The sequence below is a fragment of the Hippopotamus amphibius genome, chromosome 16, assembly GCF_030028045.1.
Source record: "Hippopotamus amphibius kiboko isolate mHipAmp2 chromosome 16, mHipAmp2.hap2, whole genome shotgun sequence".
In the NCBI taxonomy this organism is placed as follows: Eukaryota; Metazoa; Chordata; class Mammalia; order Artiodactyla; family Hippopotamidae; genus Hippopotamus; species Hippopotamus amphibius.
The window spans coordinates 63,459,145-63,475,832 of record NC_080201.1 but is presented as its reverse complement, the minus strand read 5'-3'; the positions used below and the strand labels follow the sequence as shown (position 1 = coordinate 63,475,832).

The 16,688-nt window shown below is 45.6% G+C and overlaps 1 protein-coding gene across 1 annotated transcript; it reads right to left on the bottom strand.

Moving 5' to 3' along the window:
- Nucleotides 1-11,680: 11,680 nt before the first annotated feature.
- NCR1 (natural cytotoxicity triggering receptor 1) lies at nucleotides 11,681-16,261 on the bottom strand. The gene is given in 7 exon segments (XM_057712275.1): nucleotides 11,681-11,871; nucleotides 11,998-12,037; nucleotides 13,039-13,097; nucleotides 13,366-13,644; nucleotides 15,651-15,935; nucleotides 16,110-16,145; nucleotides 16,228-16,261. Coding segments are annotated over 7 exon segments (924 nt in total).
- Nucleotides 16,262-16,688: the final 427 nt, after the last annotated feature.

Below are 16,688 nucleotides of genomic sequence, written 5' to 3'. Positions count from 1 at the left end.
GTTCTCCCTCACAAGAATAATAAACAGCAAAGCACTTTGTTTGATGCTGTACTTCTTACTATGCCCCACAACTAACTCAGGGTAAACTTTATGCTTGGCGTCCTTAGTCTAGGAGAAAGTATTGCAGAGCTCATAGATGATTATGTGGGTTTCTTCTATCTTTCTGCCCTACTGATACCGGCCAAGGTTCTTGGCCTTTCCCAATCAATAGAAATTGAGGAGAGGCCAGACAAGAAATTCAGGCCAGGCTTTACTGGGGCCCCTGCTGCCGCAGAGGGGAGCAAGAACAAACTGCAGGTTCCTTCGTTCCCTGGGGGGAAGGGGAGGGAAGTTGGTTCCTTATATGGGGTGAGGGTAGGGGTGTGTCCAGGAGTCCAGCCGGAGGGATGGCTTAGGTGGGCTGCCCACCCCTCCGGTGGTGGTGAGTGCAGGGGGCATGTGCAGTACCCTGCTTTTGCTCCCAACACCCCGTTTTTGCTCCTGGCTCTTCAAAAGTGGCAGCTGGGTTTTTTGCTCTCTCTATCTTTAGTCCAGAATTCGCCCCAGCTGTGCTTGCACGCAGTGACTTTTAGTCCCATGTAGTTTCTTTGTATTTTGTTGCTTGGGGAGAGGGGTGCCTAGGTGCAGGCATTGCAGCCCTGCAGCACAGGGTCCCAGGTCCCCGCCCGTCTCACTCCTGCAGGTATTTCTTGGCCTAATATAGTTGCCCAGTGGGCCTATGTAATCAGTGTGGCCTGTGGTTTTCTTAATCAGTTTTAATGATATTCTAATCCAGGAGTTGGGAAGCTTTTTGTGTAAGGGGCCAGCTAGCTAATACTTTAGGTTTTGCAGGCTATATGGTCTGTCACAACTGTCAACTCTGCCATCAACACATAAATGGGTGGGCAGGGCTGCGTTCCAGTGAAACTGCACAGAAACAGGCAACAGGCCAGACTTGGTGCTTGTGTTATGGTTTGCCAATTCCTGTTCTGAACTATCCTGTTATTGAGAGATACAGATCTGACCACATCACTCCTCTAAATGTCCAATGATTCTGTGTGTATGTGTGTATATGATACAAAGCATTGGAGAAAAGAGCCTTTCTGTTATCTACAACCCACTGCTGGTAATTCATAGAAAAGGCAGGAAAGCCCGTTCAGAACTTTATTAAAAAAAATCACCAGGACTGGGGCTTCCCTGGTTAAGAATCTGCCTGCCAATGCAGGGGGCAAGGGTTCAAGCCCTGGTCCAGGAAGATCCCACATGCCACGGAGCAACTAAGCCCATGTGCCACAACTACTGAGCCTGAGCTCTAGAACCCATGAGCCACAACTACTGAAGCCTGCATACCTAGAGCCCGTGCTCTAGAAGAGAAGCCACTGCAATTAGAAGCCCATGCACCGCGACAAGGAGTAGCCCCTGCTCACCACAACTAGAGAAAGCCTGTGCGCAGCAATGAAGACCCAATGCAGCCAAAAATAAATAGAATAAATAAATTTATTAAAAAAATCGCTAATGCAGGGGACATGGGTTCAATCCCTGGTTGGGGAACAAAGATCCCACATGCCGTGGTGCAACTAAGCCCACGAGCCTCAACTAGAGAGCCTACGTGCTGCAAACTACAGACCCCACACGCTCTGGAACCCGTGCGTCACAACTAGAGAGAAGCAGCCCACATGCCACAAGGAAGAGCCTGCACTCCACAATGAAAGATTCTGCATGCCTCAACGAAGGTCCCACGTGCTGCAACTAAGACCCGACATGGCCAAATAAATTTTAAAAAGAAATCACTACTTGGCACTAATTTCTAGGCACTGACAAAAGTGAGTGATCTATATACTTAATTTTCCACCAAACTTAAGAGGTAAGTGATAAGACTACTTTAAAGTAGTCCTATACTGATATGGGAGTCTGTATCCATATGGGACATTATTTAAGTCCTGGTTACAAAAACAATGTCCTATATTTAGTGATTTAGGTTGAAAGCTTAAATGACACAATTTGTTTTGGATTCAGGATAATATTTTTTTTTCCTCAGTGAACTTTTCACTCTGATAGTTTTCACCTAATAACTATAAAAACCTCAAATTTCACATTTTTAGATAAGATAAAATGTATTTTTAAAACCTTATTCTTGAATAATCTAGCTGGTATGCAGTTGAAAGCTGACAGGTATTATCTCAATATTTCAAAGATATTTTTATTTTTAATTCTTAAAATTTCTTTATTTTCGGCTGTGTTGGGTCTCATTGTGATGGCTTCTCTTGTTGCGGAGCACAGGCTCCGGGCGCGTGGGCTTCAGTAGTTGTGCCTCACAGGCTGTAGAGCACAGGCTCAGTAGTTGTGGCACATGGGCTTAGCTGCTCTGTGGCATGTGGGATCTTCCTGGACCAGAGATCAAAGCTGTGTCCCCTTCATTGGCAGGCGGATTCCCAACCGCTGTGCCACCAGGGAAGTCTCTCAAAGATATTTCTACACAGGTTTTAGCCTTCGTTGTTGCTGTTGGAATATCTGCTCTTGGTTTAATTGGAGTTTCTTTATAGTCAATCACCCCTTTATTCTGGCTGTTGAGATGTTCTCTTCGATTTGTATTTGAGTACTGATGTGTTTAAGTATGGATATTCTATTTCCTATTTTTTATTTTCTTTTTTTTTTACTGCTGGGGATTCAGAATTTGGGGAAAAACTTAGCCTTTTATCTCTTTAGATATTGTCTCCCATTTTCTATGTCTCATTTTATTTTTCATATCTCTTTCCTATTATTCCTTCTGAGCTAAATTTTGTGGGTTAAACATCACATTAGTTCTCTTTTAACTCAACTAGAAGGTAAAGACCACAAGTTAACACAGAATTCTAATTCGCTCAAGTGTGGAGGTAGTTGCTCGGTGATACCAGGAAGGACCCAATTTCTGTTTTGCATTGCCATCCTTAGCAGACCCTTATTAAAAGAAATCTGCTCAAATGCTCGAGGTTTCTGTTGGCATTTGGGGGTGACACTCAGCTGGTACTAACTTGAATCAGGCTTTTGGATGCCGGTGTTTAGTGGGCCATGGTTAGGCAAGGATTTCAAGGGAACAGGTGGTGGAGGAACTGGGCATGGATCAGGAGGTGTGATCACGTTATTAGAGATGAGGCTGAGTGAGTCAGAATTCAACATTCTGCCCAAGTACAGAGCTCCTGGGGAGGATTTACATTTTTTTTAAAAAAGATACAGGGACTTCCCTGGTGGTGCAGTGGTTAACACTCCATGCTTCCAGTGCAGAGGGTCCAGGTTCCATCTCTGGTCAGGAAACTGGATCCCAAATGCATGCCTTAACTAAGGAGCCAGGGAGCAACAACGAAGGAGCCTGACTGCTGCAACCAAGACCCAGTGCAACCTAAATAAATAAATATTAAAAATTAAAAAAAAGGTACAAACATAGTCGAGGGAGGTTATGATCGACAATGTCTAGGTCAGACCCCTCTCCTGGGTATTTTAAATACGTCCTCATAGACACTTTGCAGCAGTTCATCCCCCCCCCCAAAGATCATGTTATTTGATTTATAAATAAGGAAACAGAGTGAGGGGACTCATTCCCCTATATGACCTAGCTTCTAAGAAGCGGACTATGACTTGAAAACAAAATTCTTCAGACTGTAAAGCCTGTGGTTGTCTTATAGCTCACTTTGTGCAGAAATTTTTAAAAAGCCTATGGAGTTTACGGTAAAGCAGCATAGAGTTTAGGATGCTGTAGATCAGTGGTTCTCAGTGCGGGGACTTTTTGCCACCCAAGGGACACTGGGCAATGCTTGCAGATATCTTTGTTGTTACAACTAGGGGGCGCTCCTGGCAGTCAATGGGTAGAGACCAGGGATGTTGCTAAACATCCTACAATGAACAGGACAGCCCCCGCCGCAAGAAAAAATGACCCCACCCAAAATTTCAGTAGTGCTGAAATTGAGGAAGTCTACAGTCTAGGCATTCACTGCTGCAGAGTAAGACAGTGGTCTTCAACTGAGCATGACATTGCCCCCGATCTGGCAATGTCTGGAGACTTTTAAAAATTACGGCATGATACGCACCTCATCAATTTTACCATTTTCATCATCTTACAGTATACAGTTCAGCGGCATTCATTGTATTCACAACATTGTGTGACCATCACTGCCATCTAGTTCCAGAACTTTCACCCCAAAAGGAAACCCCAGACCCGTTAATCTCCATTGTCTCTCTGGATTTGAGTATTCTGGAGTTTTGGAGGGTCACAACTGGCGGTGCTACTAGCTTCTAGTGGGCAGAGACCAAGGGTGCTGCGAAACACCCTACAGTGACCCAAGAGCCCCACAGTGATCATCACCTCGAGGCTGAAAACTCCACTGCAGATGGGCAGCATGTGCCGTCTTCAGGATATCGCACCCTCCCACATGTCCCCAGGTGGGTAAAGACGAGACCTAGGAGGGGTAATATCGCTTCCTTCAAGAGAGCAGGTGTTAAAACCCTCAGCCCTGTGGTCCCAGTGGGGCCTCCCCTCTCCACATCCTGTTCCTCTACTGGACCCCCCATAGCTCAGCTCTGCTGCGGCCAGAGGGCTTGAGTGGCTGCAGAATCACATCTCCTACTCTCACCATGCTGCTGAGCCTAGGTGAGTCCCAGAGAGAAGGTGGGGGGCCACCCACGGCTAGAAGTGGAGGCAAACTCTTGACTTGGGGGTTGAGCTCGCCAGGGCTTTCTTCCAGGGCTGTGCATAGGAGCCAGAAGGTCCAGGTGTGGGAAGGCGAGTCCTTCCCCCAAGGTTATAGTTAGTTAACCTCTTGTGTGTTTTTGTCTTTTTTTTTTAAAGTCAGAACACACACAACATTTATTGGTTGTTTTATCTCTTACGTAGGTGTAATTTTGGTACCCCAAAACCATTACAATAGTAGCATCAAGGATCACTGGTCACAAATAATAAAAAGAATAATAATAAGTTTGAAATAAGGCAAGAATTACCAAAATGTGACACAGAGAGAAAGTGATCAAACACTGTTGTAAAAATGGTGCTGGTAGACTTGCTTGACACAGAGTTGCCACAAACCTTTAATTTGTGAAAAACATAATATCTGCAAAGCACAATAATACAAGGGATGCCTGTATTTCATTAGTTCATTCCTTTTTTTATTGCTGAGTTCAATCTGTTTATCTTTTTTTTTTAAAGATTTTTTTTTGATGTGGGCCATTTTTAGAGACCTTATTGAATTTGTTAAACATCGCTTCTGTTTTATGTTTGGTTATTTGGCCACTAGGCATGTGGGATCTTAGCTCCCCAACCAGGGATTGAACCTGCACCCCCTGCATTGGAAGGCGAAGTCTTAACCGCCCGACCGCCAGGGAAGCCCCACACTCTATTCTTTTGTATTCTGCTGTAGAGACGAACACAGCTTATCCTCCTGCTGATGGACTTCGGGCTGTTATCATTACCTGTGATGTAGAACAGTGTTTTGAGGCACCTCATGGATATGCAGGGTCCACTCAGGATTCGCTGCTAAAGTAGAGGTAAAAACTGCTTCGCTGGGAGAGTTGATGAACCTTCTAGGGGCTGGGTTCCCTTGGCTTGCGTGCCCTTGGTGCAGCATCAGTGTTAAGGGAGAGGCGACCAAGGTTAAGTCAGAAAAAAAAAAACCAGAGGCAGCCATAGCTGCCTGATGACTGACTGCCAAACAGACCTGTCCAGGTACGCCACTTCAGCTCACTCTGGTGAGTAACTCTGCTCGTGGAACGAAGGCCCTTCTGTAATGAGCAAAGCTCACAAAAAGAATTGGAGTCCTACCGTCTGCTACAGTCCAAAACAATGAACCAACTAAAGGCTAATGGGAACCTCAGCTTCTGCTGGAGTTTAGGTCAGATATGTAAATACAAGTAACCCTCTTTTTTTTGCACAAGGCGGTCGTGAAATGACAGATTTGGGGTTATAAAGTCATTTCTATAAAAGGATGGCACGGAGAGCTGAATCCAGGGAGACTCAGGGCTTCATACTTTTTCCCAGGATTGCTTGCCAGCCCTTCTCTTTCAGCAGTTCCGATTCCATGATTCCAAACAAGAGGCCTGTGATCACCAAGTGTCTGGGTCCTCCCGAAGTGGAACGTTCAATCAAAGACCAAGGGGCAGTCAGAGAGGACCGTTCCATCAGAGACCAAGAGGGGAGTCAGAGAGGACCGTTCCATCACAGACCAAGAGGGAAAAGAGGCGGAACATTCCAGCATTGTCCAAGGTGGGGGGGACCTTCACACTTAATGTAGAGAAACCATCAGTGTCCAGAGCGCAGGTCCAATGCACATCTAGGAGATGGATCCAGACAGAGCAGGGAAATGCCATTCTTTCTGTGGAGGCAGAGGACCCTGATCAGAGCTCAGTGACCCCATAGAACACGCTGTGATGGGTGAGTGAAACTCACAGAGACATTTAGGTCAGGGCTGGGCTGGGTTCTGTTGTCTCCAGCAAATCCACTGCCCCACATACCATCCTAAATCTCAGTCCATCCGCGTCATACTCAGACTCACTCAGAGCTTGCCCAGCTCCTGTTCTGGGACCCAGGCTAGACTACTGGATCGCTCTCTAGCCCAGTGGTTCTCAACCCAGTAGTGATTCTTCTCTCTCCTCACCCCCATGTCAAGAGACATTTGTGGTTGTTACAACTTGGGGAGGGAGTGCTGCTGGGAGTCCAGAGATGCTGCTAAACGCTCTGCAATGTGCAGTACAGCACTCCCCAGCCCTGTACAATGAAGAATCATCCAGCCCCAAATGTCAACCGTGTGGAGGTTGAGAAAGCCTGGCTTAGATGATTCTTGCCCCGAAAATAACCACCTTTGATTACTCAATTTGGGGAAAAAGGCAGGGTTCCAAGTCTGGGGCAGTTCTCCAAACTCAGCTTAGGGTAAGCCATCCCTATTTTTAGAGAACTGGAAATAGGTTCCACATCAATGAGAAGAGAGGAAGCCGAGCTGGAGAAGATACACAGACTGAGATATTTATAAAGAAAAAATTTAACCAGAAAGCCCTCTGTTTGGCCCTGCTGACCTCTTTGCTCACCTTTCAGTCGGGTTTCCCCTTGCTCACTCTGTTCCAGTTGTGCTGGGTGTCTTGCACCTTCTCTGCTTTGGGCCCTGCACCTGCTGTTCTTTCTGCCCAGTGAGTGAGCGTTTTTGAGGCATTACAGCATTGCACGTGGCCGCCCTTCTCTGCACAGTCAACACGTCCTCACCCAGCTGACCACCAGAGCTCATGCAGGTCCCTCCCCCATCACACCCACCTTTTCCTATCACCCTATTTATGTCCTTCCAAGCCAGGGGTTCTTGACTGGGTGGTTCTTAGTTTTGTCCTCAAGAGGACATTTGGCAATATCTAGAGAGACTTTTGGTTGTTACACGTTGGGTGGGTGGTCCTGGCACCTAGTGTACAGAGGCCAGGGATGCTGCTCAACACCAAGCAATGCTCAGGATGGTCCCTGCTATGGAGTGAATTGTGTCCCCTCAAATGCACATGTTGAAGCCCTAACCCCCCAATGTGACTGTATTTAGAAGAGAAACAGATCTGGGCCATCTATCTTAGAGAAATTGAAACCATGGCACTAATTGAAGTCAACCCAGGCTTCTGTTCAGAGAAATGTGGGTCCACTGTAGAATCTTAAAGCTCTGGCATTGGAGAGCCTGAAAACCCGGTGGTGTAGGCACAGTCAGAAGTGAGTAGGGAGAGGTGTCAGAAAAAGCCAGTGAAGTGACTATTTCAAGGAGGAAGCGGTCATATACAAGTAACAGAAAGATAAAGATAAGGGCTGAGAAGTGTCCACTGAAAGTTCCAGGAAACTCATTAGTGTTTGTTACAAAAACAGCTTCAGAGGAAGTGTGGGGTGAGAAACCAGTTTCTGGTGGTTGAGGAGTCAGCATGAAGGGCAAAGCAAAGACTGCCCATGTGGGTGGTATCTGAGGGCAGTTGGTCCCCTCATCCATCGACCAGGAAGAGCAGAAGGGGATGGTCATTGTCCGAATAATCATATCCATGTGCTGAAGCCTTAGTTCCTGTTCCTATCTCAGAGTTGGAAAACTTTGATACCGGTGGTGATGGTGATGGTGGCGGTGGTGTAATAACTGTGGAGCACTGATAAATCCCTAGGATGGGGACGTCCCTGGCGGTCGAGTGGTTAAGACTTTGCCTTCCCATGCAGGGGTGTGGGTTCATTCTCTGGTCAGGGAGCTAAGATCCCACCTGCCTCATAGCCAAAAAACCAAAACATAAAACAGAAGCAATATTGTAACAAATTCAATAAAGACTTTAAAAATGGTCCACATCCAAAAAAATCTAAAAAAAAAAAAAAATCCCTAGGATGTTGTCATGAACTCATATATTACTAAGAAGGAGCTATTGTTCCCTCCTTTTGGCAAATGGAAGGTGAAAATGGAAAGGACATATATGGCCTCAGGAACACAGGGGTTAATGGAGATCGAATTTGGCCCTTTCCCCCTACTTCCCAATTCTGCAGCGCACCTGTTGTATGAAGCGGGATGAAGAAAACGGGGAAGGCAGACTGGAGATCTAGTTTTATTGTAGTAATTGGGGAAAATGGAAGGAAGAGAGGCTTGGCTGAGGTAGGGAAAGGAGATGCCACCTCAGCCTTCAGACCTCACCTTTCCTAACACACATGAGACCAGGATACTGTAGCATTAACCTGCAGAAACAGATCACCAAGCGTGTGGGCACCTTGAGAAAGAGAGATGAGCTAGGCCAGTGCTGTGATGGAGTGATGAATGTGCCTGCTTAAAAAATTATATGTATCTATATCTATATACAGATATACACACGCACAATTCAGCCATGAGAAAGAAGGAAATCTTGCCATTTATGACAACAAGGATAGACCTTGAGGGCATTATGCTAAGTGAAATAAGTCAGAGAATGACAGTACTGTATGGTATCACTTAAATGTGGAATCTAAAAAAGTCAAACTTGTAGAAACAGAGCAGAATGGTGGTTGTAAAGGCTGGGGGGTGGAGGAAATGGGGAGATGATGTTTAACGGTACAGACTTGCAACTAGTTGACAAATCCTGGAGACCTAACGCACAGTATAGTGATTACAGATAACAATATCGTATGATAATCATCAAACTTGCTAAGAGACCAGGTCTTGATGATTTCAACCACAAAAAGGAAATGGTAATTATGTGATGTGATAGAGGTGTTAGCTAACACTACAATGACAATCCTACATCAACACATTGTACACAATGTTCTATGTCCATTGTATTTCAATTAAAAAAAAACCAGTTTTCAGTTTGGGATGACAGAGGCTCTCTTGATGTTGTCCTAAATGTATCCCTTTCTTATCACACCTATCATGGCTCATCTACAGTATCAACGCCAATGGGTGGGAATGAGGGGGGAAAGCTCCCCTTCATCCACCCAGGTGTCCAATTTACAAACTTCAGAATTCTTTTCTTTTTAGAAATCAGATTATAGTTGATTTACAATGTTGTGTTAGTTTCAGGCATACAGCAAAGTGAATCAGTTATACATATACATATATCCATTCTTTTTTAGATTCCTTTCCCATATAAGTCATTAGAGAGTATTGAGTTGAGTTCCCTGCGCTATACAGTAGGTTCTCATTAGTTATCTATTTTATACATAGTATCAATAGTGTGTATATGTCAATCCCAATCTCCCAATTCATCCCTCCCAGTTTACCCTCTATGGTAACCATAACAAACTCAGCATTCTTGTTGGCCCTGCCACCTGCCCACCCATCATTTCTAAACAACAAAATGATGTACGGCTTCTGTGCCTAAAATGTGTCAAAGGTGTTCACCTTCTCTGAGTGGTTATCAACTTTCATCTAGAATAATGTAGGTGCCTCCTAACTGGTCTCACTGGATATGTTCCTTCTTATTTTTGAATGGAAACAAACTTAGCAAAAGAAGACTACAAAGGAATTTTCTAACTGGGACAATGAGTATCTACAAAAATTATAGCAATTAGCTTACTCAATGTTAAGATATTAAAAATATTCCCCATAATATTGGTACTAAGAAAAGGATACTATCACCACTCTTATTCATTAATTCATTAGCCAGGTAATAAGACAGTTAAAAAAAAGAATCAATTTTGGAAAATAATTGGCATGATTTTTAATTGCCTGTAGTACCAGGAATAATAATGGTTACCACTCATTGAGTACCTTCATATATGTCAGAGCTTATGCTGGTTTCTGGGTATTCTTGATTTCATTAAGTCTTCATGTTATCCCTTTGAGGTTGGAACTAATATTCTCTGATATTTAACAGAAAACTCAGACTTAGAGAATGAATTTGACCTGTGTAAGGTGTCAGAATATTGAGTGGAGGTGGGGACCCACATAATGGGTATATTAATGGGTTGATCAAGTAGAAACTCTCAAATAGGAGAGGGTTTGTGGGGACTTCCCTGGTGGCACGGTGGTTAAGAATCCGCCTGCCAATGCAGGGCACATGGGTTTGATCCCTGCTCCGGGAAGATCCCACATGCCTCGGAGCAACTAAGCCTGTGTGCCACAACTACTGAGCCTGCACTCTAGAGCCTGAGAGCCACAACTGTTGAGCCCACGTGCCACAACTACTGAAGCCTGTGCACCTAGGGCCCATGTTCCACAACAAGAGAAGCCACCACAATGAAAAGTCCACACACCACAATGACGAGTAGTCCCCACTTGCCACAACTAGAGAAAGCATATGTGCAGCAATGAAGACCCAACACAGCCAGTAAATAAATAAATAAATAAATAAATAAATAAATAAATAAATAAATAAATAAAAAAAGAAGAGGGTTTGTGGTGCACAGACAACGTTTCAAGGACCATACTCAGGAGTCTCAAGTCCCAAGGGGCACTCTGACCCCATTCATATATCCATTTATTCAACATATATTTCCTGAGAACTCTCTTAGTAGTGGGAACTACGAACACAGCCATTACATCTGACGTAACTGTAATTCATGTGACTTCACAGTCGATACAGGAAAATGGGTATGTATGCAGTATTAGGGTTCAAGTGCTGTTGTGGAGAGTTACAGGTGCTTTGGGAGTATGAAAGTAGTATCAAGTCAAACTGGAGGATTTGGGAAATGACGTTGGAGGAGATGATATCTACTAAGAGACCCAAATAACAAGTCAAGGTACGGATAAAGAAGTGAAGAGGATGCAGTCCTTCCAGGACATAGGGTGGAGGGAACTGGGGCCTGGTTGCCGTACCACCAGGACACATCTGTACGGCTGTGATGTGTGTTTACAGCCTGCACCTCCATTGACTGGTTGTTGCCTCTCTGGCTTTTGGTCCATTCGATAAATGCACCTATTCTGTACTGGTGGTTAAATATTTTGAATGACATCTGCAAGAGACAGCAAAGAAGAAATAGGGATAAAGACAAAAGTAGGAAGGCAATATTCCCATGGTCATACCGTTAAAGATGTTTTCAGGAAAGACCAGAGTGGTTAATTTGGTTCGCAGGAAGCAAACCCAACAGTACTTAGAACCTAGAAGAGACAATGGGGTTTGTCTGCAGAAGAAATTTAGCGCCTTTATCCCCCCGCCTTCCACACTCCATGCAGTTCCCCCTTAGTTTTCTGCAATGGCTTGCTCCTCCATCGGTTCAACACAGAGCTCCCACAGCCCAAGGTCAGGGTCAGCTTTCAGCTCTGCCTACGGCCACTGCATCTCTTGGTCATTTCTCCAGGGATCTCTGTGCTCTCAACCTTCTCCTGCATTCCCGACTTGAAGCCCTGCTGGCTCTCTCTTGAGGCTCCTCCCTATGAAGCCAGTCTTCAACCAGGAGCCACACGAGGGCCACCAGGACCAGGAAAGCTAGGCCAATCCGAAGGAGATTCTGGGTATTGTGATCCCAGAGGACAGGATCTGGAGTCAGAAGAACAGAGTGATCGCTCACAGGAACCTACCAAGACCACCTCACCCCATCTCTCTTCCTCTCTCCTTTCCCCATCTTACTTGCTTTAGTGCCTACAGCCCCTGCTGCTGGCTTACCTTCCTGGAACTGGGTCTCTGTGGTTAACATGTAGGGGTCCTGGTAGTCTGCAGCGGGTAAAGAAAGTGAAGAAGTCAGGAAAAGAGATGGTGTGGCCTCTTCCATCCCAGGCTCTCCTACCCTTGGATATACTCTGTGATGTTCTATAGCTTTTCTAGGTCCACCCATCGCACTCCAGGTCCTAGTGACTTTGTCTGGCAGGTAGAGTGGAAGAGTCAGAAGACAGACAAGCCAGCGGAAGGACGCAGTTCTAGGACTAGTGAGTGTGTGTCTCCAGGCATATCTTCTGTCTGAGCCTCCATAATTCAATTGCTATCCTTTCTTCTTCCTCACACTAGTCATACCATTCAGAGTCTAATCAAACTTCTTCATGGTCCTAAGTGAGCTGCTCCAGCCCCACCACACCCACACCATCCCCTCTCTGACATCGTTTCCAGCCCCACTGGCCTCCTTGATGTTCTTTTATCATCTTTCTGCCTTAGGGCGTAGGCAGCGGCCATTCTCTCTCTCTGGAAACTTCTTTCTACAGATAGCCTCAGGGCTAACACCCTCAACTCTTTCGGCACTTTTTTTTTTTAAGTGTCTATTGAATTTGTTACAATATTGCTTCTGTTTTATGTTTTCATTTTTTGGCCATGAGGCATGTGGGATCTTAACTCCCTGACCACTGGACCACCAGGGAAGTCCCTCAATTCTTTCCTTGAAGCCTCCTTCTCTGTGAGGCCAGTATGGATGACTCTATTAAATACTGCCACCTGCCCTCCCCCCATCACCTGAATGCCATCTGTTCTACGTTGTCTGTTTCCACACCGTCATTGCCTCCTTGTGTGCTGTATCATTGATTTATGTACCCTGACTTTGATTCATGGTGCGCCTTCTCCTGCTAGAATATGAGCGCCGCACAAGCAAAGACCTTTGTCTGGTTGATGGACAGAACTGTAGTGCATGGCACATGCTATGCACTCAAGGGTATTTTGAATGAATGCCAGGTTTTCAGTGTCATTGGGAGGCTTTGAGTCCTTCCCCAAGTTTGTAAGTACCTGTTACTCACCAGAAGAGGTGTGCTCCGTGGGCTCAAAGGGGGTGTCCCCGACATCTCCTGGCAATGGAGACAAGGAGAAAAATCAAGGGACCTGGTCTTCCTACCCATTCTCTACACCATCTCCCACCCCCACCCACCATCTCTCTGGCAATATTCCTCATGGGCTATCAACTGCACCTCTGGGAAATCCACGTGGATGAGGGCATTGGTGAAAAGTACCCTCTGGGCCTTTTCCCACCTGCCCCTTTGCTGCCTTCCTTCTCACTGTTTGAGGTCACTTAGGGACCCAGAAGGGACATGGGGGAGAATTGGGGGATGTCCTCACCTTTGACCATGAGCTTCACAGGCTTACTGGGGAAAGACCATGCATGGTTGTTATAGGAGCCAAAACATCTGTATGTGCCTCTGTGAGCTGTGGTCACAGGGCCTATGTAGAACTCCGCCTGGATATTCCCATATCTGAGCTGTGGGCGGCTGGATCTTCCCTCCTTAAGCAGAAAGAAGGTGCTTGTTGCTGTCTCTAGTTGGCAATAGAAGGTCACGTTCTCTCCTGAGGTCACCTCAGGTCTGGGTCGAACCGAGAGGGTGGGTGTGTCATACAGTCCTGAGAGAGAAGGTGGCTGGTAGGTAAAGAGCATCTTTTTTTTTTTTTTGGCCATGTGGCATGTGGGGTCTTAATTCCCTGACCACGGATCAAACCTGTGCCCCCTGCATTGGACATGGAGTCCTAACCATTAGACCACCAGAGAAGTCCCGGTGAAGAGCATCTTTATCCTGCCTCCTGTATCCCCCATTCCTCTTGTCCTTAGGACCAGGATATCATCCTCCAGAATCCCGGTCTCTTCTTCTGTTTCCTAGATTTGTCTCAGTCATGAACACACCCTTCCTGATCTCTCCCTTCACAATGGGGACAGTCACTCCCTAGCTTCCAGGAGTGTTAAGATGAATCTCTTTCTAATGATACAGATGAACTTTGCAAACAGAAATAGACACACAGACATAGAGAACAAACGTATGGATACCAAGGAGGAGACGGACTAATTAGGAGATTGGGATTGACATATATATGCTACTATGTATAAAATAGATAACTAATGAGAACCTACTGTACAGCACAGGGAACTCTACTCAGTGCTCTGTGTTGACCTAAATGGGAAGGAAATCCAAAAAAGAGGGGATATATGTACATGTATAGCTGATTCACTTTGTTATACAGCAGAAACTAACACAACATTGTAAAGCAGCTATACTCCAATAAAAATTAATTTAAGAAAGGTGGATCTCTTTCTGGGAACTGCCCGACAGCATTGGTCCTTAGCATCTGGTCCTTGGGACCTGCTGCATCAGTGGTGTCGGAAACTTTGTTAGAAATGCAAATTGCCAGGCTCTACCCCAGACCTACTGCATCAGAAACTTAGGGGAAGAGCAACCATCTGTGTTTTAAAACATTATCATTTTTAGTTGTAGTAAAATATACATAAATCTACCTTCTTAACTATTTTTCATGGTACAGTCCTGTGGTATTAAGTACATCCACATCATTGTACAACTGTCATCACCATTAATCTCCAGAACGCTTTTCATCTTGCAAAACTGAAACTCTGTACCCATTAAACACTAATTCTTCATTCCGCCTCTCCCCAGCCCCTGGCAACCACCGTTCTACTTTCTGCCTCTGAATTTGACTATTTTAAGTACCCCATATAAGTGGAATTGTTATTGGTCCTTTGATGACTGGTTTATTTCACTCAATATAATGCTCTCAAGTTCGTCCATGTTGTATCGTGCGTCAGAATTTCCTTCCTTATTAAGGCTGAATACTATTCAGTTGTATGGATGGACCACATCTTCCTCATGCATTCACTCACTGATAGAGACTGTTTCTATCTTTTGGCTATTATGAATAATGCTTCCATGAATACGGGTTTTCTAATGTCACCTGTGCTTCCACAAGCCCTACAGGTGGTTCTGATATTTACTTAAGTTTGAGAACCACATCCCTCAACTGAAGGGAACCATCTGACCCTCACGTGCTATATAACTGATTTGAATTTCCTGACTTTGACTCATGGTCTGTCGTCTGCTAGAATACAAGTGCCACAAAAGCAAGAGTATTTTTCTGGAATCTCTCCAAGAGTGGTTATCATCCAATCACTGTTTGATGTTGAGGGGTACAGAGCTTCTAGCCTCATTTCAAGACTACCCTGAAAAGCCACCAGGTCCAGAGTTCCACGTTGGCTTGGGCGAGGTCTCTGTTGAAGCTGCACCACAGTCCAACTTCCCCTTCTGCCCAGCCTGTTCCCCTCACCCATCACAGGTGTGGTTTCTGAGGACACCCCACAGTAATCCCCTCTGTGCACAAATAACCATCTCAGATATCCGTCTCAGAATCTCTTTTCTGAAGAACCTAAGACAAATTTGCTTCTAGGACATAGAGACAATTGTCTAAAGATAATTCCTGTAGGAATTAATCAACATTCTCTGTTACCCTCAAGACAAATACGTATCTGAGTGAGGCTTGGAAGAGACTAAAGGAGATGAATAAGTGATGACCCTACTCAAAATTCAGGCTGAGGAGCTGACTCTACAGTCATTCAAGGGGACAGTTACCTGTTACCACCAGATCCAGAGGGTCACTAGGCTCTGACCAGAGCTCCCTGCTTCGATAGAAGCACCTGTATTGCCCTGCAGTCTGTGAAGTCATGGATGGGATGGGGAACTTGACTCTGTTCACCCTTCCAGGTGACTTCGGTTTCTTGAAGGCAGAAAGGCCTCCCTCAAAGTGCAGTTGGTACTCAACAGCCTCGCGTGCTCCCTGACACCAGATGATCACCGGTTTTCCCTTTGGAATCATGAGACTGGGTTTGGCCCAGATGACAGGTTTCGAGAGGGTCTCTGGAAAGGAATCATAGGCTGGAGTTCCAGATGAAGCCCCTGCCCACCCTGCTTTCCACCCAGCTGCTGGCCTCAAGCCCTCCTAGCAAGCCAGAGCCCTGCTCTCTCTTCCAGTTGTTCTCAGGCAGATGCCTAGTCTGAACCCAGACTCTGGGCTTTGAAGGAAAGACTCACGCTTCTGGGTACTGGTCCTCTGGCTCAGAGACAGCCCTGGAAAACAGGAATCATGAGATAGGCTGCCCTGCCCACACTGGATCCCCGAATTCCATCTCTCTTCCATGCGAGAACTCACCAAGGAAGAGAAGGGTAGCAAGTGTGGAAGGCATAGCTCAGGTTCTGCCCGGCTGCTGTGGAGAGCTGGGGGAGACTGAGCCCAGCAGGCCAGGGAGAGGCACAGGATGTGGTGAGTGGAGCCCAGCACCAGTCGCCACGGGACTTTCACACTGACTTTTTTTATGAGAAGATTCAAAGGTCTCCCTCCACCTCTGGCCATCGGGTGTACGGAAAGGCCATGGTCCCCAAGACACATCTGATCATATCTGTAGTTTCTAACCGGAACCTCTGACAATTGCCTGCCCCACATGAAACTCATTTCTGGGTCAACTTCTAAATTTTGAAATACGGACATTATGCCCAGGGCAGGCAGCGGGGCAGTATACAGAGCAAAAACCTTAGAATCGTTGAAAAAATAGGTATTTAACTTTGGCCCCTCTGTGTACAGCATTCATATGCTTGGATGTTAATTGGTTTCAT